This window comes from Lynx canadensis, chromosome B1 (genome assembly GCF_007474595.2).
Source record: "Lynx canadensis isolate LIC74 chromosome B1, mLynCan4.pri.v2, whole genome shotgun sequence".
Taxonomy (NCBI): Eukaryota; Metazoa; Chordata; class Mammalia; order Carnivora; family Felidae; genus Lynx; species Lynx canadensis.
Window position 1 is genome coordinate 165,970 of NC_044306.2, and position 24,200 is coordinate 190,169.

Consider the following 24,200-nt stretch of genomic DNA (forward strand, 5'->3'; position numbering starts at 1 on the left):
CCGAGGTCAAGAGTTGCATGCTCCACCGAGTGAGCCGGCAGGGCGCTGCTCTGAGATCTTCTAAAAGGGAGACGCTGGCACTGATGTTGTTTTACATAGAGATGGTGACTATCCCCTTCCTTAGGCAGATAGAATTGGGACACATCACATTTTCCCCATTCGGTAATCGGAATGCACTCTGCCTGTGTTGCCACTTTGATTGGAGTGAATCTGACCTTCATGCCTTCACGTTCATTCTTCTAAAATCACTGCAGATGTCTTCCTGCTGTTGGAAGTAATCTCCCAAAACCATGGGATTGTATTACACCACCTTTCTTGCCAGTCCCGACCTAATAGCCTGTAAAGAAAAGCAGCCCCGTTTGGGGGGACTCTTGCTGATTTCAAGCTGCCACGACAGTCTATGTGCCTATCAGCTTGTTTTTCTTCCCTGGTGATGTCTTTCTCCCTGAGACTGTCAGTGTCCACACTAAGCAATTTCTTCAGGTGTGGAAATGTCTGGTGATCTCACCTCCACTAACGAAGGCTTTTACCCGGGTGGAATCTCAGTTCAGGTAATCCTTTCTGGTTCCACAACGTTTTAGACTTTAACAAATACACCTTTTAAGTGAATATTTAATTTCTACTGTTATTCCACCTCTACTCACACCTTATCTGGAAGCAAAAGCCCCACTATTTTGCATGCACAAAATTCAAACTTATTTCTACCAAGCCCAGAAAGGCTCCATCTTTTTTCCTGGAATTTCATTCTCCCACCCCGCTAATTTTCAATTGCCTCAGTAGAAAATCCAGTGTGGATGTGCCAGTCATCTCATTGGATTTCCCTAGTCTCATGGATTGTACCTCAAAAACTCCTGTTTAAACAGGTAACATGACAAATCTTCAAAGATCTGTATATTTTAATCAGGTTTTGATGTTGCTTTTTATGGGTAAGACCAATAAAATCTACTCAGTCATGGCAGAAACTGAACTTCTTTTACTCCAAACATTTTTTATTTCTATTTAAATTTTTTTAACGTTTATTCATTTGTGAGAGACAGAGCACAAGCGGGGGTGGGGCAGAGAGAGAGGGAGACACAGAATTCAAAGCAGGCTGCAGGCTTCAGGCTCTGAGTTGTCAGTGGGGCTCGAACTCATGAACCGTGAGATCATGACCTGAGCCGAAGTCGGACGCTTAACCGACTTAGTCACCCAGGCACGCCAAGTATTTTATTTTTTTAAATTTATTTTTGGGAGAGAGAGCGAGCGAGCGAGCCTGCACAAGCAGGTGCGGGGTAGAGAGAGGGAGACACAGAATCCGAAGCAGATTCCAGGCTCCAAACTGCCAGTGCAGAGCCCAATGTGGGGCTCGAACCCACTAACTGTGAGGTCATGACCTGAGCCAAAGTTGGACACTTAACCGACCGAGCCATCCAGGTTACCCCTACTTGAAATATTTTAACGCAAAGAATGCTTCAGTATTTATAGGTATACAACATTTATATGCAAGTTTTAAGAGCAATATGAATCTTCTGAGGAAAAATCCTCAGCTGACAGTTTGGACTCATACTGAATCCTTCATGCATTCTCACGGGACCCTGGCTAAATTTTCTGCATTTTTTTCTACCCCCCAAATTTTTTTTTTGGCTGATATGTTTGTATCAAACACTTAGTATGCAGATCCTTAGGCTCCACCTGCCTCTTACACAATATACCAAGAACGAGCACTGCCAGGCTCTGATGGGCATCAGCACACATTCTGTGCCTTGAGCCTCTCCCCTCTAAGCCCTGGGTTGTCATGTTGATGGCAACATGTGAAACGCCTCAACACCAAAACACACATGCACAGCCAGATTCCCTTTATATGATGACTATATGTGTGTCACCAATTCTGTGTGGTCAGAAAGTATATAGTCATATGATCTGTATACAGTTGTGTGTCCCTGCATTGTCTGACTGTGGGGGTGTTGGCCATTATTGTGTCTGTTGAGAGTGTGGTCAGGGTGGAAGGTCTACATGTGATTGTCAGAACATGTTATCAGATTGCGTGTGTGTGTCGAGGGCGTTTTGTTCACCGTGGGATCAGTGCATGCAGGAGGTGAAAAGCAAGGTCTGCCTGGCAACAGTTCAAACCCCGGAGCACCAGCGAGTCCACTACAGGCCCACAGGCCACTGGGGAGCCTGGGAGAAGGGAAAGTAGCATCGTGGCATCAGGCCTGTGAGAATTGTTAGGGCCGTGGTGAAGGAAAGGCCAGATCCTGACCAGTGTGAAACTGGAATCCAGGGTCTGAATGGTTCAGAGATGGGGAAATCTGTGTGCACCAGTGATGGGGGCTATGAGTGGCTGAGTTGTTGAGTTCGAACACACCGTTGCTGGGCAGTCATCAAAACATGTAATGGAGGGGCGCCTGGGTGGCTCAGTCGAGTGAGCATCTGACTCTTGATTTTGGCTTAGGTCATGATCTCAGTTCGTGAGTTTGAGCCTCACATCGGGCTCTGCACTGACAGCGCAGAGCCTGCTTGGATTTTTTCTCTCCCCCTCTTGTCCCTCCCCTGCTCATGCTCTCTCTCCTTCTCCCTCTCCAAAATGAATAAATATTAACAGTTTTTTTTTAAACTATTATTTTTCTTCAATCGTTTGGTGGCCTATGATGGCACCTTTTGAGGCAGTGGCAGAGTGATCACACTCATTCTGGAGCTGCGGGTTGGATCCTGAAAACTGGGAGAGCCAGAATAGAGAGTTCCTTCCAAAGTCAGCTCTCCCAGGTCACGCTCTGTAGCGCCTGGCCAAGAAAGGAAAAGAAACATTACTTGTCCCCATTGCCACCTGAAAACAAGAGCTGCAACGAGAGGCAGATGAGTGTTTACTTGGGATTAAAGATTTGCAGTTTGGGGAGCACCGATTCCAGCAGTAACCAGAAAAGTGTCCTATCTGTGGGGTGAAAGCAAGGGCTTTATAGGAGAAAGAGGAAGAGGGGCAATTACATGGCTTGGGTAAAAGAGAAAAAAAAAATTACTCATTGCTACTAACAGGCAGTAACTATGACCAATTCTGGAGAATGTCTCATGGAAGCTTGCCAAGAGTATGTTGTTCTGCTGCTTTGGGATGAAGTGTGCGGTGTACCTCTGTGAAGTCCATCTCATCTAACGTGTCACTTACGGTAGATGTTATCTGATTTTTGTCCGGATGATTCGTTCATTGATGAAAGTGTGTATTAACATCCCCCTTCTACTGCATAACTGTCTCTCCCTTGACATCTGTTCGTATTTGTTTTATATATGTAGGTGCTCCTATGTTGAGCGCATGAATATTTACAGATGTTATATCCTGTTGTTGAATAGACCCCCTTATTGTTAGGTAATACCATTCTTTGTTTCAATAATGGCATTTTAAAATGAAAATTTATACAGGGTTCGGTCACAAACTATCTATGTAAGAATCTTTAATTCATCATTACGACCTACATACGTGGTTAACGATATGTAGTAATGACGCATCATCTTGTGTTCTATGTTTTTCAGTTAATATTCAAAGACACTTTCTAGTTGAATCCAATCATCATAATTACTATTGCTGCATGAAAAATAGGACCCTGACCAACATAATGGCTTTTTCAGCAACAAGTTTGCCTCATATGCAGTTCCAAGAACTACTGCAAAAAAATTATTGTTACAAAATACTGAATTTAGAATTCCCAGATGATGTCACAATTCTACATATCTTTCTTATATTTTTATAGTAAGAGGCCGTTAGGCAAAATTACAATTTAATGACTAAACTCTATTAAGACATTCTTGATAAATGTTTTTCCTAGTCAGGGATTTCTAACGCAAAGTCTAACCTTTCATCTGATTCTATCAATGTATATATACAGTGTGAGAAACTACATGTTGACTACGGAATTAAAATCACTGAAGACTTTCATTCATTCACTATTATATAGAGTGTGAAACTTCACATGCCTACAACAGTTTTTCTACTAGTAAAGGTTTTCCATGCATATAATAATGAATAACTTCTTCAGCATTAATTTTTCTGTTATTGTCCTGGAGTGATCTCCTTCTGTAAAGATTTTCCTGCGTAATTTCCCATTTAAGGGAGATTAGATTATTATTCATACTGGATTTTCTTGTCCAACCTATGACCAGAGACCAGCTAATGTCTCTTCCTCCTTGATTATAAATATAGGGCTCCTCCACATGCAGTTCACTCATGTTATGTAAGGATAAATTAAAAATGAAGGCATTTCCATAATGAATATGACCATAGAACTTCCCCCACATGAGTCTTGTGGTTGATATTATATTAGAGCTGTGGCTAAAGGCACTTCCATGTTCATTCACTATAATTAAAGTGAGTTCCCTCATGGTCTCTAAGATCGGAGCTTGTAACAAAGGCTTTTCCACATAGATGACAAATATATTGTTCCTCTCCAGTGTGAGTCCCCTCATGGTCTCTAAGATCAGAATTTGTAACAAAGGCTTTTCCACATAGATGACATATATATTGTTCCTCTCCAGTGTGAGTCCCCTCATGGTCTCTAAGATCAGAATTTGTAACAAAGGCTTTTCCACATAGATGGCATATATATTGTTCCTCTCCAGTGTGAGTGTCCTCATGGTCTCTAAGGTCAGAGTTTGTAACAAAGGCTTTTCCACATAGATGACATATATATTGTTCCTCTCCAGTGTGAGTTCCTTCATGGTCTCTAAGATCAGAGCTTGTAACAAAGGCTTTTCCACATAGATGACATATATACTGTTCCTCTCCAGTGTGAGCTCTCTCATGTTTTCTAAGACAAGAGCTTTGAACAAAGGCTTTTCCACATAGATGACATGTATATGGTTTCTCTCCAGTGTGAATCCTCTCATGTTCTCTAAGATAAGAGCTTTGAACAAAGGCTTTTCCACATAGGTGACATGTATATGGTTTCTCTCCAGTGTGAGTTTTCTCGTGCTTTCTAAGATTAGAGCTTGTAACAAAGGCTTTTCCACATAGATGACATTTGTATGGTTTCTCACCAGTGTGAGTTCTCTCATGTTCTCGAAGATTAGAACTTTGAACAAAGGATTTTCCGCATAGATGACATGTATATGGTTTCTCACCAGTGTGAGTTCTCTCATGTTTTCTAAGACAAGAGCTTGTAACAAAGGCTTTTCCACATAGATGACATTTATATGGTTTCTCTCCGGTGTGAGTTCTCTCATGATCTCTAAGATAAGAACTTTGAACAAAGGCTTTTCCACATAGATGACATTTGTATGGTTTCTCTCCACTGTGAGTTCTCTCATGTTCTCGAAGATTAGAGCTTGTAACAAAGGCTTTTCCACATAGATGACAAGTATATGGTTTCTCTCCAGTGTGAGTTCTCTCGTGGTCTCTAAGATTAGAGCTTTGAATAAAAGCTTTTCCACATAGATGACATGCATATGGTCTCTCTCCAGTGTGAGTTCTCTCATGTTTTCGAAGACAAGAGCTTGTAACAAAGGCTCTTCCACATATAGGACATTTATATGGTTTCTCTCCAGTATGAATTCTCTCATGGTCTCTAAGACAAGAGCTTTGAACAAAGGCTTTTCCACATAGATGACACTTATATGGTTTCTCTCCACTGTGAGTTCTCTCATGTTCTCGAAGATTAGAGCTTGTAACAAAGGCTTTTCCACACTGATGACATGTATATGGTTTTTCTCCGGTGTGAGTTCTCTCATGTTCTCGAAGATTAGACCTAGTAACGAAGCCTTTTCCACATAGATGACATTTAAATGGTTTCTCTCCAGTGTGAGTTCTCTCATGTCGTTTAATGGAACTTCGAACAAAGGCTTTGCCACATAGACGACATTCATAAGGCTTCTCTCCAGTATGAATTCGCTTATGTCTAGTTAAAGATGAAAAATACCTGAAGCGCCTCCCACACTGATTACAAGCAAATGGATTCTCTCCTGTGTGAGTTATTTTATGAGTACGAAGGTTGGCGTTTCGGGTGAAGTGTTTTCCACATTCATTACATTTATAGGGTTTCCGTACAGTGTGAGTTAAGACATGTTGAGTCAATGTGTACGTGTGAGTAAAAACTTCATCAAACCCACTATATACAGAGAGGTCTTCTCCCGTGTGACATTTCTGCTGTTGGCAAAGAGATGAGAGACTGTTATAGGACTTCTCCCAAAAATGCATGCACCCAGTTCTCTACCTATGAATTCCAGGCTGACCACTCAGTGATAATCTCCAACTAAAACCTTCCCCAGATCACTTACTTACATATACATGGGGCATTCATCTCCAGCATGCACATTTTTACCCTTTGTAGCATCCTTATTGCAGGGCTGAGAGTTTATGAAGATATCATTACGTGTCATGCCAATAAACCATAGTTATACAATTATCCGCTTATCAGAATTTTATCTTAAGTCCAGGATAATTTCTTCCCCATATTTAAATTTTCAATCACATTCTCTGAGAAGGTACTTATATCAAACTGTAACAATCGTTATATGATCCTTCTAAATTGATAATTTAGGCTCCTCCCAGGCCTTGAACGTGGATAGGCAAGGTTCCTCCTCATGACACTTACTACTGTCCAGCAGTTAGGTGGGTCGTTCATGCAGATATCTTGCATAGGTATTATTTCTTGCTTGTTATGGCTGTTTTTCATGCCTAAAATAATTGAGGAAAAAACGAAATAAACCTAAGAAATACCTTGAGTAGAGTAGGAAATTAAAGTGTTGAAAAGCTCACGAGACCACGTAAGCACATGTGACCAAATGATGTGAAATTGAGGAAAATACTGGTGAACAGACATACATTTTAGAATAATATGAATTAGAACAAAACTCAATGTTTAAGTTAAAGAAAAATAAAATAATGATGGGCTGTTGCAGAGAATATCAAGAGTGGAAATCCTAAAAGAAATCATGACAAAGACGACAATGTGAAATTTTACCTCCAACGAGGACAGGAACATTTGCTTGCCTGAGGTGAAATGTAAGTACAGGTACATGAAGAGAAACTCATATGGAAGAAATAATGACACAGTCTGAGGAATGTTGTCTCATTGGCCACTCACAGTTTCTGAAGCTGTCGTTCACTCAAGGAAATCTGCACTGACATCAATAAGACCCTGCTTACTCACTAGCCTTCTCACACTGAGCGCATGTCTGCAGCTCACCTGGACTCCAGCCTTGGGGAGGTCCTCTTTCTTCCCTCCACAGCTCCCCTCTTTGCTCCCACTGGGAGATCACATCTGATCTGAAGAAATGACACCCTATATCAATGGAGAATGGTATGTGAATTTTCAGTTCTGTGCCAAGAACAGCGCCTGATGTTCTACTGTACAGGCAACCAAGGAAGAACATGAGCGTGGAAGAACAGCCCAGAGAATAACACCTTGAACACTAAAAACATTGATAAATGTTCTGAGCCTGACACTGCACCCAAGGACAGTAAGATCTCTGATTGCTGATGCTCCTGCCCAAGCTGAGAGAGAGCAGAAGGCTTAGTGTTTGCATCCAAAAGGAATTAAATGTTCTCACAAGGGGATTAACACTATTTTCAAAGGAATACAATACACATAAGCTCCACCAGAATATTCTGTGGAGTTTTATGTGGAAAGTGATATAAGATATTACATTTTCTACAGTGCTCACCCTTCATCATACTGCCCAGGACAGAAAATATTCAGGATATTTATTTATTCATTCAAAAAATATTCATTGTATTCCCAGCATTGTTCTGGGTCTTGGAGAAAGTGCAGTAGATACACACTTGTGGCCAAGAAGACTGTATTCAAATTATCATGTAACACACAGGATGAAAGTAAAGAAAGTTACAAATTCCATCTAGTCTTCAGAAATGCTACAAAAGATATGAGTTAGGGCAGACAGCTGTATTAGAATATGTGGAAGCTCTCCTGGATACAAGGTTAATAAACAAAAAGATGGATGGATGTATGGAAGGATGGATGAATGAATGAATACATGGTGACAGACTCACCCACAGAGACCAGATGACTAATGTTTTCCAGCGTCACATCTCTGTACAGCGTTCTCTGGGATGTGTCCATCAGGGCCCACTCTTCCTGGGTGAAGTCTACAGCTACATCTTTGTAGGTCACAGATTCCTAAAATATCAGATATTGTTTCAGTAGGGCCAGGCTGAACAATCCCTATGGGGCAGCTGTCAACATGATAGTGATAGCAGATGGGGGAGCTGTATGTATAGAAAACTGAAATTCCATTTGTGGTTCAAATCAAATGTTCTACTGTGCCGATCTGCCTTCTGCCCTTCAGACACATTCAAACAGAAATACACACACAATTACTTCATCATAAAGGAATCTCAATATGCAATAACCTGGCAATTTTCAAATAAGCTGGTAATTTTGACATCCTGGGTGGCAATTATAACATAGGTTAAATAGTAAGTACTATTGAGAAGCACTTGGCTGGCTCAGTTGGAAGAGCATGTGACTCTTGGCCTCAGGATCATGAGTTTGGGTGCCAGCTTGCTGTAGACATTACTAAAAAAAGAAAAAAATATGTGTGTGTATATATATATATATATATATATATATACACACACACACACACACACACACGTATATATACACACACACATATATACATACGTAGTGGTACTGAGAGTTCCAGTGAGCTAATGTGCAGATGCTTCTTTTAAAGCAAACACTTCATACGTACAAGTGTAGGTATATTAACATTAAAGGCAGACACCTATGAAGCAATGCCCAGCATTCTGCAGGATGAACAACTTTCATGCAGAACTTGGGGTCAACAAGTCACACCTCTCATCTTAAAAACTCACTTGTTCTTTATAAGGTATCAGGGCAGACAGGTCCTGCGGTCCGGTTAGGGGCTCCTGAGATGGCTCGTCCGAAGGATGGCCCCACAGTGATCTCTCCTGCAGTGAGCTCTCCATTCTTAACAACAATGATCACTGCATCAATCCTCTGTATGTTAATCCTGTTTTTCTGTTGAAAGGCAATAGAATCCTCTCGATTACTTGTAGCCTCTCCAATCCTTCTAAAATTGCAACAGGATTCTAAATTTGACTCTAGTTTTATCCACATTCTGCCAAATACAGAGTTAATTTTTTGAAAAATACTCCCTAGGCACTGTTTTCAGATTTCCAATTTTAAAAAGTTTAATTATAACGAGGGAAAATGGGTGAAAAGGGATAAGGGTAGTAAAGAGGATTTAGTCATCTTTGGAAGTTTCCAGATTAGTCAAGTGTATGTTACCAAACCTTTAGTAAGCTTAAAACTGAGAGGAAAAGAAATGATGGCTGATTTCCTCTCTCATACAAATGTTTCTTGTACTCTCTGGAAAACTGCAGAGCTGACCTGCTCAAAGGCCCGCCTCCTCAGTGGAGCGTAAACTGCTGGTCTTGCTCATCTCTATCACCTGTCACCACGTGCCGAGGTCACTGCAGCCACTACCATGGCCCACGGGTAAATCACCCCCCAACCAAGCCCATACACTGCACGAGGAAGGAAAACTCTGCATATTTCTTTTCTGCAAGGACATCCTTAAGGAGCATGAGATGCACTGGTGTAAATGCTGGAAACGAGACTTCTTCCTGATCCATCCCTGACCAACAAAAAGTATCCGCGCGTCCTGGCAACAATGAACTAGAACCCAGACCCTTGAAAACTGCCTGGATGCACTTAGATGACTTGGGCCAAGAGAAGCCTTCCCAGCCACAGGCAACAGAGGCATCATTCAGGAGAAGGATCGCATATCCACCCACCTGCAGTTGCATCATCAAGAGTTCGGCCACCACGTCTCTTCCTCCGGATTTCCACTCACAGAGAGTGCAAACCATATGCAGGAAAAGCTGGGCAAGGAGAGAGAAGCCAAGAGACTCCAGTCTTACCCACAATTCCCAGACCCCTTGGTCATGAATCCCTGATGCGCCTGCATGCAACCCCCCAGCTCCCCCTACAAGAACACGCCACATGCCCTGAGACAATTGTGGGAGCTCTCACTTCCGCTCGGATCAGAAGTGACAAGGCTTTGGCTACTGCTGCTCATCAATAAGATAGGAATATTCTTTTTTATTTTCACAGACGAGGCAATGAAAATCATTATTTTTCAGTTAACTGCCAACTTTTTCATAGGGATATTTAATTCTCTCTCTGAACGCCAAACCTAAAACTGCTTGACTTACAAAATGTACAAGGCAGAGGTTTTGTTTTATGAGGGAATATATTTGTTCAATCTGACATTTTAGTAAAGTTGTAACTGGAATATTGTCGTATATTAGTCATCACCACAAATGACACTCCAGCATTTCATAAATTGTATATTTAAACATATTGGTAAACTGAATTCGTACCAAAATTTTGTTTCTACTTAAATGTATTTCATGGAAAAATGATATTGTATCACAAACAAAAGTAGACGTAACTCACCTCCTTACACCTGGAGTCCAAAAAATAAGGAAGACAAATTCAAAGTTTAATAATAGGACTCTCTGCTTGGAAACTTAAAAACATTCACTTAATTAATCCTCACAAAGACTCTGCTGATTTCAGCATAGTCACTCTTATGGACTGAATTCCTGTGTCCCCTCCACTCCCACCCAAATCCCTATGTCAAAGCCCTAATTCCCATGATGGTATCTGGACGTGTGGCGTTTTAGAGGTAATTAGGTTTAGATGAGGTCATGAAAGGAGGTCCCCCATGAAGGGATTGAAGTCATTCTTAGAGGAACTGACCACAGCTCACTTGCTCTCTCTCTACCAAATTGGGACACAGTGAAAAGACAGGCTTCTGCAAGCCAGGAACTGGTCTGTCTGAATCTGCTGACACCTTGGTCTTGGGAGTTCCCAGTCCCGAGAACTGTGAAAAATAAATGTGGGTTGCTCAAGCCCCCACATATTTTACTATTGCAGCCCAGAATGACATTAACAAATGACAGGAACAGTTTCAGAGAGCATTAGTAATATGAGAAAGTTACATGGTAAGGAATGATACAGCCAGTATTTCAATTATGTTGTTTCCCAAATTCAGATTTCTAAACATGGTCACAGGTACAGCCCCCTGCCAGGACTTACCAGGAATTCCCCCTGTTAGATGAAGAATCTGAGATCCCTCCAGCAATCACAGCCTCTCTCATTCCAGCTTGTCCACAGAATCATTCCCCATGCCCAGGTTCTCCTCACACCTGGGAACCTACAGTCCTCTGACACCACTTGAAGTCTATCAGCCCCTAATTCCATTCCTTTTAGTGCCCACTTCAATTCCCATGTAATCCTTTCTGCATGCATCCACCCCCCAAAAATAAAAAAAGCTGTTTTATTCCAACTGCATACGCATGACCTATCCCAATGCCTGGTTACATGGCTCGTGCTCAATAACATCTGAGACCAAAGAAAAGCATATTTTGTTAGTTCTGCCTTCTTACCTTCCTTATACGTCCATTTCTTCCACCCACTTACTGACCAACACCCTGTAACAGACAACAGTCATAGATTTCTCAAAATCTAAAAATTCATATAAATAGTTTTCTTCACACCAGCAACTAATTCTCTGACATTGCCTGGGTGTCCAAGGATTCAGTTCATTCTGACACCATCTTCCTGGAGTCAGCATCAGATCCCACAAGTTCAAAGTCTTAGCCCCATGAGACTTTCTCTACTTCAGATGCCAACCATAAATGTAGTGCCCAGCTGCCCACATTTTCTGCCGAGAGCATTGTGGATTCAAGGGTTCTCACAATCCCTCAAATTAGGCTTGGCAATTTTCTAGAATGACTCCTAGAATTTAGGAAAACACTTTACTCAGTTTTACTTGTTTATTACAAGGATGAACAGTCAGATGAAGAGGTACACGGGGTGAGGTCCAGAAGCGTCCCCAGGGCAGGATCCATCAGTCCCCATGGAGGCGGGCAGGATTACCCTCCAGCAGATGGAAGCTCTCACCAGCCTGGAGGTTGGTCTCCAGTGTTCAAGAGTGTTTCTAGAGCTCAACCTCCAGCAACCACTCCCCTCTCCAGAGGCTGCTGGGTGGGGCTAATATCACTTACAAGCACAAATTTCATTCCTAACACTCTCCAGCTTTAACTTCTTCCCTGCTTTCTCACTGGCCTTGCAAGTAGGACCTTTAGACCTGCCATCATCTTCAGAAATCCACTAGCCTGCCTCCCCGTCCAGTCCACCCAACTCACCTGACTGTAGTTTGCTCTCAGCCCCTGGGACACAAATGGTTTGGCTTCTCTCAGCAATTTTACACAAGTTCTGTTACCAGGGGAGGGGGGAAAAGTCTCTAATAGTGCTCCTGCCTACCTCCATGGGGAGTCCTAAGGCTTTGCTCAAATAAGTTTATAGGAAACTGACTAAAACATCTGTATTTTCTACAAGTTTTCCTAAAAGATATATCCTTTGACATTCTGTACACAAAGTTTTCTTGTTTTTTAAAAATTTCTTTAAATGATCTCTTCTAAATGAGCCCTTAAACAACGCAGGATATGACCACGTATCCTTTTTACTCTCTAACAGAGCTCCACTCTCTGTGTGGCACAAGCCTGGTCCACAGTCCCCTACCGCAGACACTCCTTTCTGATGAGCAGAAGCCCTCACTGCCTCAAGGATGGTGCAGTGTGACGAGGCTGGCAAGACAGGAACGTGTCAGAGAACCAGGGAAATGAGAACCTGATTACCTTAAATTCCCGCTGTAAAAATAATGCTCCCTTTTGAGAGTTACTATAGGTTCACTTTTATATTTGATACAAACACGTTAAGAAGAAAAAAGGGACAAACTGTTCTTTTGGGAACCAAATGCCTGTGCCTGAACTGAAAATACATTGCCTGATTTTTCTTCACAAGTAATTTATTCTTTTATATATGAAGAGAGATCCTAAGACGTATATACTTTTTCGTATTATTCAAAAATAGATGAAACACATCCTATGTATGGGAAAATGAACATTGAAGGTATAATTTATTCATGGAACCTATCCTATTTTGTGCGTGTAGAGCATGGCAGTCGGTAGGACGTCAACTAAATCTGACTTGGAGAAGAGGAAGGGTCTGCTCTAGGATTTCATTTGCTTGCCTGGAGATGAAGAGGAGGGGGCTGCTGAAGGTGGTGGCCTGGGCCCAGAAGAATATAGAACCTCTTCTCCTCCAGGTCTTAACTATAGGTAGGCACACTTTGTTGTATTGTGCTTTACAGATACTGCTTTTTACAAAGGTGTGTGGCAACGCCATGTGGATCGGTGCCATTTTTCCAAGGGCAATTGCTCACATTATCTCTGTGTCACATTTTGGGAATTCTCACAATATTTAAAACATTTTCATTATCATATTTGTTACTGTGGTCTGTGCTCAGTGATCTTTGATGTTACTATTGCAATTGTTTTGGGGTGCCACGAGCTGTGCCCATAGGTGTGGGCTACCTTAATCAGTAAGTGTTGAGTGTATTCTGACCGCTCCACCTACCAGCTGTCCCTCTTCTCCTCTCCTTGGGCCTCTTTTCCATGAGACAGCCGTACACCAGCCTCCTAAGTGTTCAAGGTCTGTCACGTTAAATCAAGAGCTAGAAATGAATGAGCTTCGTGAGAAAGGCATGCTGAAAGCAGACACAGGCTGAAAGCTAGGTGTCTTGTGCCAAAAAGTCAGCCAAGCTGTGAATGCAAAGGAAGAGTCCTTGAAGGAAATTAAAAGTGCAAGTCCAGTGGACACATGGGTGATAAGAATGTGAAGTGAGGGGAGCCTGGGTGGCTCAGTCGGTTAAGCGTCCGACTTCGGCTCAGGTCACGATCTCACGGTTCATGGGATCCGGCCCCGTGTTGGGCTCTGTGCTGACAGCTCAGAGTCTGGAGCCTGCTTAGGATTGTGTGTGTGTGTGTGTGTGTCTCTCTCTGCCCCTCCTCTGCTCGTCCTCTGTCTCTATCTCAAAAATAAATACACATTAAAAAAAAGGAAGTGAACTGAAACAGACCTATTGTAGATATGGAGAAGGTTTGTGTGGTCTGTATAGAAGGTCACGATTCCCTTAAGCCAAAGCCCAATCCAGAGCAAGGCCCTGACTCTCTTCAATTAATTCTCTGAAGGATGAGGGAGGTGAAGAAACTTCAGAAAAACATCTGATGCGAGCAGTGGATGGTTGGTGGGAGTAAGGAAAAGCAGTCGTCTCCATAACATAAAACTGCAAGGTGAGGCAGCGAGTGCTGATACAGAAGCTGCAGCCAGTTACCCAGAGGATCTGGCTGAGACAATTCATGCTGGTGGCTGCACCGACCAACAGCTTTTAAGTTGGAAAATCTACTGGAAGCCTTCTGTCGGAAGAAGATGCCATCCAGGACTTTCATAGCCAGAGAGAAGTCAGTGGCTGGTTTCAAACTGCAAAGGACAGACTGACTCTCTTGTTAGGAGCTAATGCGGCTGGTGACTAAGTTGAAGCCAACGCCCATGTACCATCCTGAAAATCCTGGGGCCCTTAAGAATTATACTAAGTCTACCCTGGCTGAGCTCCATCAACAGACAACAAAGGCTGGATGATAGCGCATCTCTTTACAATGTGGTTTGCTGCGTATTTTAAGCCCACTGTTGAGACCTACCGCTCAGAAAAAATAACCTTTTCAAAATATCACTGCTCATTGACAATGCACCTGGTCACCCAAGAACTCTGATGGAAATGGACAAGAAGATTACTGTAGTTTTCATGCCTGCTAACACGACATCCATTCTGCAGAATGGCAGGGGCAGTGGGGTCACAGACATATGGATTCAAGACCCAGAATGTTGATAAATTATACAGGAATAAAAATTTACAAAGATCTCTATAAGAAAAAAAATCCAAAAACAGACATAAGAGCTTCCCCTTTTTGAATATTAGGCAGTTCTTTTTTTTTTTAATGTGTATTTATTTGTGAAAGAGAGAGGGAGAGAGTGAGAGAGGCAGTGAGAGCGGAGGGGCAGAGACACACACACAGAATCTGAAGCAGGCTCCAGGCTGAGCTGTCAGCACAAAGCCAGACATAGTGCTTGAACCCGTGAACTGTGAGATCATGACCTGAGCTGAAGTCGGATGCTTAACCAACTGAGCCACCCAGGGGCCCCTAGGCACAGTTGTAAATATGACCTACTTGAATAAATCCTGAAAATATTTGTTGTTAGAAAAGAAAATTTGTTGTAAAAACATGTGTTCAGAGAATGCGGTTCTGAGAAAGTAGAGAAATGATAGTGGCAGGCGTTCATGACGAGATCTGGGGAAGAGCCATACAGAGAAGAACAGACAAGTACAAATGTTCTAAGGTGGGACAAGCCAAACAGGACTGTGAATGTGCAAGTGGGTCTAGGCACTGGGATAGAAAGTCACAGTAACAGCCCTCTGATGACAGCTAATAAGCTAGCTAGGTTTCAGCATTTATTAAATATCTTTTGTGCTGTTTTCATCACTGGCAAAAAGTATTAAAATCAGTTTGTGTAATTTTTAGGCAAACAAAAGACAATATGGAAACTTGTTTTGAAAGGAAAATGAATAGAAGGATTATGATACAATTACTGAGACAGAGCTCCTTATATTTATCCCAATACAATGATATCTGAGGCAGAGAGGAGAAAGCAGACACTGATCTTAAAGTAATAAGATAGAGACACTTATACTGGGTCCGAGATAGTTGGCTTCCTACTGCTGGTTCCTTCTATCGTTTTTAAAATTATTGCTATGTTTTATTTATTTATTTATTTATTTATTTATTTATTTATTTAGAGAGAGTGTGAGAGGGGAAGGGGCAGAGTGAGAGGGAGACACAGAATTGAAAGCAGACTCCAGGCTCTGAGCTGTTGGCACAGAGCCCGACGTAGGGCTCAAACCCATGAACCGTGAGATCATGACCTGAGCCAAAGCCGTTTGCACAATCAACTGAGCCACCCAGGAGCCCATGGTTCCTTCTACCCTTTAACTCAGCAGTGCAAGATAATTAGTGTTTACCAGACAGAACATGAGCAGTGTTCAATCTGGAAAACAATTAGAGAATATCAAATCCCTAGGCTCTGCCCTGTTAATATATAATTCCCAAAGATTTCCCAGGATATCCTAGTTCTTATGTTGCAATGTTTTATGCATCTTTGATATCTACAGGGCTTCTAATGGAACAGGCAAGCTTCCTTGATGGAAGCTCAATATGACTGAGAGACAGCTGCTATGTCCAGGTGTCAGGAAGAGGCAGAGTGGCTCAAGGTTTCAATACAGGAGTGGTGGGTCACTTGAAGTTCTGACATCCTGATTTTTGTCTCAGTTATGCAGTCGAGTGTTAACATTCAGTCACAGGACAATGGTCATTCAGGTGAGAGAGGAGATGCTGTCTTCAACCTATCAGGTTCAGTCATCCTTTTGAGTCTTTAAAGATCACCAATGTGATTTGTCATGTGTTGAGTCAGCTGACATCACTCATCATTGTTCTCCATGCTATTAAAGCATCAATAATCCCCAGGCCTGACCAGCTATTACATTTCAGCAAACGCTACCAGTGGTTTGTGTGTGTATGCTCTGTAGCCATGTGTTCAGAGCTCTTTCTTCAGAGAGTTTTGATAACATGCAGATTCACACATGAAAAAGCCAATGCACAAGTAAAAATTCACAGTTATGTGAAATAACTTGTAACCTCAATGAAAAGTGGTTTAATAATAGTTTCCATTATAATAAACAGTACTTATGTAGGGTTGAATTTTCTCCTGAAAAAAGGACCCAGGAAAACAGAGACTTGAAGACATTGTGTACAGAGTTTGGTTTACTCAAGATACCCACCTTTTGGGCTCAGTTACTCATAGGGATATGTACCCCACATAGACCCAAGAAAACTCACTCCATCTAATGTGGCGACTCCCAAGTGCATATTATGTATACACCTAATCACTGAAGATTTAACAGAGAAGGTGGTCTGGAGGCTGGATGGGTCAGAGACAGAATTCTATCACTGGACTCGTAGGTAAGCATAAAGGGGAAAAAAAAAAACCAAACGGAGAGTCCAAATGTCAAGGTCACTTAACCACCAATGATGTAAAGTCCTGGCTCCTTAATGGAGTCCACTTCCCAGCAGGTCTGAGTGGAGTAAGTTGAGCTCAGGGGAATGGAGATTTGGAGACTTGGAGGAGCACTGGGTCCTCTTCTTTGTAGGACCTCCAGGGTGGTTACTGTTCTGTTGCCTAACAGAAATATATCTTCCAATTTCTGAACCGATTTGAGTTCAAATACTAATATTAAATCAACTTAAAACTTTTGAGAAAGAGGGCACCTGGGTGGCTCAGTTGGTTAAGCATCTGACTTCGGGTCAGGTCATGATCTCATGTTTCATGAGTTTAAGCCCCGCATTCAGCTCTCTGTGGTTAGCATGTAGATCGCTTCAGATCCTCCGTCTGTCTCTTTGTCCCTCCCCTGCTTGCTCGCTCTCTCTCAAAAATAAATAAACATTAAAAAAAGAAACTATTAAAAAAAAGTTTCGAGAAAGCCAGAAGAATGTCTTCTCTTGTAAATAATCTTTGAGAAGTTATGCAGCAGAGTATTTAGAGTCAGGTAGTGCCAAGTTCCAACCAGGATCAGATTTTCCAAAGGAAATATAAAGAAGAGATGTTAACTTACACCTCCACGTTAAAGTTTATGACGTGTACATAGGGGCACCTGGAGGGGCTCAGTGGGTTGAGCGTCCAACTCCCAATTTTGGCTTAGGTCATGATCTCATGGTTCATGAGTTTGAGCTCCACACTGGGCTCTTTGCTGACAGTGCGGAGCCTGCCTGGAATTCTCTGTCTCCCTCTCTCTCTGCCCCTCCCCTCTCATGATCTCTCAAAATAAATAAATCTTTTAAAAAGATATAAATGAAGCTATTTAAATTTGAAAATCTAATTTCCTTACTGATTTTTAATGTTTATGGTGTGAAACCTAGTAATAGGAAACCTCCCTAAAATGGAGTGGGCAGATGTGGCAGGGAAAACTTTTACACCCTAGAACACACAGTCAATTGCAGGCCCAACAGGAAGAGGGACTGGACCCTCTGGGGACTTGGCCTTGCACGTGGATACTACTCAACAAGTCCAGCAGGAGGAAGAGACATTTTCCTTATCCCCTAGAACAACAGTTCAGCCAGTGAGAAACCACCACACTTCAAACTCTGTTTACTCCAATGGACTTTTAGTTCACAGCAACCTTCCCAAATTACCCCTTTTCTCCTTAAAAAAGCAAGCCTCCCCTTGGTTCCCATGCTTCCCTACAGTTTTTCTAAAGCTTTGTTTGTCCCAGATTGCAATTCTCTTTTATTCATTCCCCAATAGCCCCAACAGTTGCTGCTAAAATAACACGCAGTTCTTTTTTTTTTTTTTTTTTTTTTTTAAGAGAGGGAGAAAGAGCGAGCAAGCAAGCGCTCTTGGAGGGAGGGAAGGAGGGGCGCAGGGAGAGAGACAATCCAAGCATTCTCCACACTCAGCGCGGAGCCCGACTTGGGGTTCGATCCCATGACCCTGCCATCAAGGGATGAGAAATCCAGAGTCCCATGCCCACCGACTGAGCCACCCAGGCGCCCCCTGGCAGTTTTGTTTTTAAGGTTAACAATGGGAAACAAGAAACATCCCTCTCAAATGTCCTCAGATATTGAAAATTAAATTTTCATCAATTAAAATCAAAATCCACACATTCCCTAAATGGAATCCATTTTACAGGCCTCATTCATTATCCCAACTTGACATAAAGCATTAAGAAACAGAAAACAAAAACAGTGATTAAAATACCCCATACTTCTCTGGGCGCCTGGGTGGCTCAGATGGTTGAGCATCGGAGTTGATTTTGACTCAGGTCATCATCCCAGGGTCTGAGATTCAATGCTGTATTGGCTAGATGCCGGGTTGCAGCCTGCTTTGGATTCTGTCCCTCCCTCTGCCCCTCCCCCACTTGCACTCTCTCTAAATACAACAAAAAGAAAATAAAAGAATATCTCATACTTCTCAAAATAAAAAAACCATCTTCAGATAGCTCTGGGAGTCGCCCCAGGAAAACGTGAAGCTGCAACACCGACGACTTAACGACCTAAAGCGATTCTCGGTGGCACCCACGCTTCTCCCCAAGTCCCGGACACTCAGCCTCCCGCTGAGCACCCCCTGCTCTGGGCCACGTCGCGCCGATCCCGCCGGCTCTCCGCCAACAGCACAGACCCCGCCTGCCCTGGTCGGCCCACAACCCGCGCCAAGGGCGGCCTCCGAGGTCCCGCGAGGCCCGCACCCCCAGCCCGGCGTGTCCAGTCAACGGGCTATACACACACCTGTCACCCTAACGAGGACACATCGGCGCGTTTAGTGCAAGAGGCCCCAGGGCTCTGAGTCTCACCTGGAACTGCCCGAAACAGTCTCTGTAGGTAGAGAAGCAGCAGTAGGATCCCTCGGACACCAAAAACCCACAAACCGAACAGAGCGGCCAGGCTGCCGGCGCGTGGGACGGAAGGAGGGGAGGACCCGGAAAGGCGGGGCGGCACGGGGCCACGCCCCGATCAGGCCCCGCCCCACGCTAGCCACGTCAGAAACCAGCCGGACCTTGGCTCAACTTCTCTAGGCCACGCCCCACGCTGGAAACGTCCTGCACAAGCACCGCCCCTCCACTGACGTACCGTTCCCGCTCTTCGCTCACCTTCTCTAGGCCCCGAACCACGCGGGCCACATCCTACACCGGCCACGCCCATCCGGTGACGTAGCCTCCCCGCTCACCCCCCCCCCCCAGACCCCGCCTGACGCTGGCCACGTCCTGCACCGGCCCCCGCCCCCGCTCTTCTTCCTAGCGCCCGCCCCTCCGCTGACGCCTTGTTGGGTCCTCCACTCACCCTCCCTAACCCTGCCTTACGCCAGGCACGTCTCACGCCGGCCACGCCCCTCCGCTGACTTCTTTTCCCCTCCCCCCCAAATCCTCCCAGGCCCGGCCTCAAGCTGACCAATCCCTAACCGGCACTGACCCCGCCCCGCCCCCGCCAAACACCCTAGGCCCTGCCCCTCTGCAGACGTTCCCACTGTCTCACCCTCCCTTAGCCCCGCCCCACGCTGGTCACGTCCTGCAACAGCCCCGCCCCTTATCTTACCTCCCCTTCTGTTCTCTGCTGACCGTCCCTAGACCCCGCCCTACACTGGCTACGCCCTGTACCGACCACGCCCTTCGGTCAACGCCCCTTTCCCCGCTCATCCTCCGTAGCCCCGCCCGTCCGATTACGTGTCCTTCAGGTTACACTATAACGTCCCCAGGTCCCGCCTATGACGGCAGCGTCCTAGACCGGGCCCGCCCCATGGCTATGGTCCCGTTCCCGTCGACCGTCCATAGGCCCCGCCCAACGGCCGTCGCGTCATATATTAGCCCCGCCCCTCCGTTTACGCCCCGACCCTGTTCTTTACTCTCTCCCCAGGTCCCGCCACACGCTGGCCACGTCCTTCACAGGTCCCGCCCCTCCTAACGCTTCTGGCACCCTCCCTCCCTGAAGTCCTGTCTGAGCCCTAAGATCAACCTCCCTAGGCCCAGCCCCTCCGCTGACGTACCTTCCCCGCTTTCCCTCCCTTTGCCCCGCCCCATGTGTGAGACGTCCGGCACCGGCACCGCCTCTCCGCTTACGTACCCTTCTGATTTCTTCTTGCCGTCCCTAGGCCCAGCCCTACGCCGGCTACGCCCTGCACCGGCCCCGCCCTTCCGCTGACGCCGGTCCCCACATCCCCTGCCTAAGTGCCGCCTCACGGTGTCTACGTCCTGCACAGGCCCCGTTTCCGCTCACCTTCCTTAGGGTCCGCCCCACGCTGGTCACGTCCTACACCGGCCCGGCCCCTCCGCAGACATCCCCTCGTGGTCTCTGCTCTCCCTCCCTAGTCCCCGCCCACGCCGTGTCCGCACTCAGTACATGAAATCTTAGTCTTCATGTTCCCCCCCCACACACCCCGCTAGTGCCGGGGCTGCCGCCTCCCGCCCCTGGCCATGACATTCGGCACACTCCATTCCTCGCACAAGACCCACATCCGAGCCATTCTCATCCTCCTGCAGTGAGGCCCTGCCGTCGCCAGGCCTTCCATTCGCGGTCACCTTGTGGGCGAGGCCCCTGGGCCCCGGGCTGGGGGAGGGGACCACCCCGTTGTGTGACACCTCGTGCTGTTCTGTCCCCAAACCTGTTCCCCCGGCCGTACCTGCCAGAGTGTGCCTACATTCCCGATATCCCACTGGAAAGTGAGCTGCTAGGACGTAGACGGCATCCGTTCCGTCGCCGAGTGCCGAGTGGGCGGCGACTTGAGGGAAGAAAGACCGGGAGGGAGACGCCGGGCGACCGCGAAGGGAGAGTGAGTAAAATGAGCAGCCTAGAGGATGCCACGTGGGGGGTCCTGTGCACCGGGGGAAACGGTCCTAGTGGACGGGAGTGCCCGGGCTCGACCCAGCGGGAGCAGCGGAGGGCTGGCAGAGGGGCGGGGGGGTGGGGTGGGTAGCAGGGGGCACATCCCGAATGCATTCCCTTTTAACCGTATTGTGTGAGGGTCATGCTAGAGGTCTCCGTGCTTTCCCAGCCTTCGTGACATTTTGAAAATATTGTTGGGTCCTAAGCAATTTTCACCAATTTCATGTGCACTCCGTGAGGATATTGATCATTTGTTATATTAACAGGACTAGTCTAACAGCTTCCCGTCGTTCTTGTCATCTTTTGACTGAGCTGGCTGTGAGCTAAGGTTTCCAACTGTATTTTCAAGTTCCCTGTGTCCTTTTTGTACAAATGTTCAGGGATGGTACAAGTTGTTCCCGGCCCCTCCCCGCCCCCCAGGACTTAGAAAATTTGTTGTCGTTTTTCAGTGTGCGCACCACCTTCTCAGCGGCTTCTAGTCCAGCAGCAGCCTTTCCAGGCAGGCCTAGAAAGCTTCCCTTGAGATTCCCATTTGGGGCAGTGGCACTTCCCGTGCTCCTGAAGTAACCTAGGAAGTTCTGGATAGGAATTCAGTAGCATAGACACCGTCTCCAACCTTTCCAGGCAGACTAGTGGCTCTTGGGTCCTCATGGCCACTTAGAATATTTCCAGAGTCAGGCAGAGCATAGGTGAAGTTCGCGGGGGTCCACAGTAACCACAGAAAGTGGTTCCTGGCATGACTTAGACTTTTTTCTTTTTTTGTTTTCCGGTGGCTCTGATGGGTCAAAATGCCCTGGCTGCTGTTTTCACTGTTCCCGTGGCCCACTGGAAAAAGAAGCTGAAATACAGGATGTAGGTTGTCTAATGGACCTGGAACGACGGAGTAAGTGAAAGGGAGTGAGTGAATATCCTATTTTGGTATTCAGTTTTTGCTATGGTACCATACATACAATATCCATTTTTTTCTTCAGATGTGGTTTTCATATGGTACGACTGCAGTGAGCTTGTTTCAGTATTTTTAGAATGGAAATACAAATACGAAATTTATGAGGCTTCTTTTCAAGAAGTGATATCTATGAAGTGTGTACCATGTGTGAGATATGAAAGACCAACAGGCCAACAGTCAGGACAAGGTTTTTATGTTACACGTAATGTGTCATGTGTCGTGGAAGCCTTATTAGATAATATTTATACCTTTTTTAGCATCATTCATTAGAAACAGTTACTTAGGGGCAGCAAGAACTCACTTTCATAGAGCTCATGGTTTTTGTCATCACTAGGTCAAGTGATGCATGGAAACTATCAAACTTAATGTAAAAAAAGTACTCATGGGTTTTATTTCCTTATGATGTGGTTTCCAAATGGCACATTATATGTTTAGCATAAGGCCCTAGAATAGATTGTCATCCTTATTTCTTATATAATCCAATTCATATCCTAGGAGCAATATTCATTTTTCTTCTCTCTTCTTAAAACACCAGATTACTATTTATATGTGTTCATTTTTCCAAAATGCTGAAAATAGAAATTCACAGAATAGGATAGGGCATGAAAATTCGTCTGAAAACAATCTGTCATTCAGAGACAATTCTTATTTTGGTGTGTGCATGTGTTTTCCAGGGAAGCTGGACTTAGGATCCATTTCTGCCTGTCTCCAAAGCCCTGCCTATACCAAACATCAGGCCGCAGCCCTGTCTCCGTGATGACTGCCTTTCTGCACTTCCTGCCAGCCACCCTCATGTCTGGCCTTCTGGGTTTGTGTTCTTTGTCTGGGGCTGTTGATGGACCACCAGGAGGTCCCTGGGTATCCTGTCAGTGTTTCCCAGCCCCTAGAGGATGACTTGGGATGGCATCCCAGGTTCTGACACGTACTTAGAAAATTCTGCACAGGCAGCAGCAGGTAGACACCGATGTTGAAATGAATTGTTTCTAAGCTGACGGCCAAGAAGGAATTCTTGAAAAGGTTTTGGTGCAAAAAAAAAAAAAAAAAAAAAAGGTGGTTTTGTTAAAGCATGGGAACAGGACCTGTAGGCAGAAAGCACTGCACTGAGATTATGAAGACTGACTACTAAAAGGTTTTCCATCCTGTAGAGGGGAGGGTGACCTTAAGGCTCCAGGAAATTGAGCCTATAGGTTCCTGGAGGTCCATTGTTAAACATGGTGTTTTTCTTGTAAATCATTAAGACAGTTAGAAGCTGGGCGCCTGGGTGGCTCAGTTGTTTGAGTGCCTGGCTCTTGATTTTGGCTCAGGTCATGATGCCAGGGTCATGGGATTGATCCCTGCCTCGGGGTGCTGGCTGAGCATGGAGCCTGCTTAAGATTCTCTCTCCCTCTGTCCCTGTCCCCTGCTCACTCTCTCTTTCTTAAAAAACAAACAAACAAAAAAGACAGTCACAAACTCTAGTGGAAGTTTCATACCCAACATGAGTGTAAATGATGTTATCTGCATTTCCTTTTGCTTTTGTTTTCCACATCAACTATTTCTTTTCTCCCTGCCTCTGTTCTCAGGCAGTCACCAGTACCTGAGGAATAGTCTACACATCTCACCCTAACTGGGGGATGTTTGTAGCGTGTCTGCTCAGTGTAACTCCTCTCGCATTCTGTACAACGCAGTTTCCCAGAGTCTAGATTAGAAAAGTGAATACAGTGGGGCGCCTGGGTGGCTCAGTTGGTTAAGTGTCTGACTTCAGCCTAGGTCATGATCTTGCTGTTCCCGAGTTTGAGCCCCATGTCCAGCTCTGTGCTGACAGCTCAGAGTCTGGAGCCTATTTCAGATTCTGTGTCTTCCTCTCTCTCTACCCCTCCCCAACTCATGTTCAGTCTCTCTCTCTCAAAAGTAAATAAACATTAAAAAAATGAATGC

The 24,200-nt window shown here is 44.9% G+C and overlaps 1 protein-coding gene and 1 long non-coding RNA gene across 11 annotated transcripts; one reads left to right on the forward strand and one right to left on the reverse strand.

Moving 5' to 3' along the window:
• Nucleotides 1-2,591: 2,591 nt before the first annotated feature.
• On the reverse strand, nt 2,592-21,201 carry LOC115511704 (zinc finger protein 596-like). Of its 10 annotated transcripts, none has more exons than XM_030312001.1 (8): nt 19,315-19,675; nt 11,402-11,446; nt 9,743-9,829; nt 8,798-8,963; nt 7,970-8,096; nt 7,146-7,241; nt 6,552-6,634; nt 2,592-6,103 (listed from the first exon to the last, which is right to left on the reverse strand). In XM_030312001.1, exons 4-8 carry the CDS (start codon nt 8,909-8,911, stop codon nt 4,313-4,315), a joined length of 2,211 nt encoding a protein of 736 aa, XP_030167861.1. In that variant the 5' UTR covers nt 8,912-8,963; nt 9,743-9,829; nt 11,402-11,446; nt 19,315-19,675; the 3' UTR covers nt 2,592-4,312. The 10 variants fall into 10 exon arrangements, with proteins under 10 accessions (XP_030167861.1, XP_030167857.1, XP_030167863.1 ...); XM_030311997.1 differs by having other exon boundaries at nt 11,052-11,446; XM_030312003.1 differs by lacking the exons at nt 11,402-11,446; nt 19,315-19,675 and adding an exon at nt 21,135-21,159.
• Nucleotides 21,196-23,553, forward strand: LOC115511710. Its single transcript, XR_003968139.1, has 3 exons — nt 21,196-21,284; nt 22,173-22,220; nt 22,958-23,553. It is a non-coding gene; the product is annotated as an uncharacterized LOC115511710 (long non-coding RNA).
• Nucleotides 23,554-24,200: the final 647 nt, after the last annotated feature.

Coding starts and splice junctions, on each gene's coding strand:
- LOC115511704 (XM_030312006.1), bottom strand. CDS start 8,911: ATGGAGAGCTCACTGCAGGAGAGATCACTGTGGGGCCATCCTTCGGAC. Junction 6,635..7,145: donor TCCCCAAGGCTGGAGTCCAG/GTGAGCTGCAGA, acceptor CAATTATTTTAG/GCATGAAAAACAGCCATAAC. Junction 6,104..6,551: donor CACCTAACTGCTGGACAGTA/GTAAGTGTCATG, acceptor CTTTGCCAACAG/CAGAAATGTCACACGGGAGA.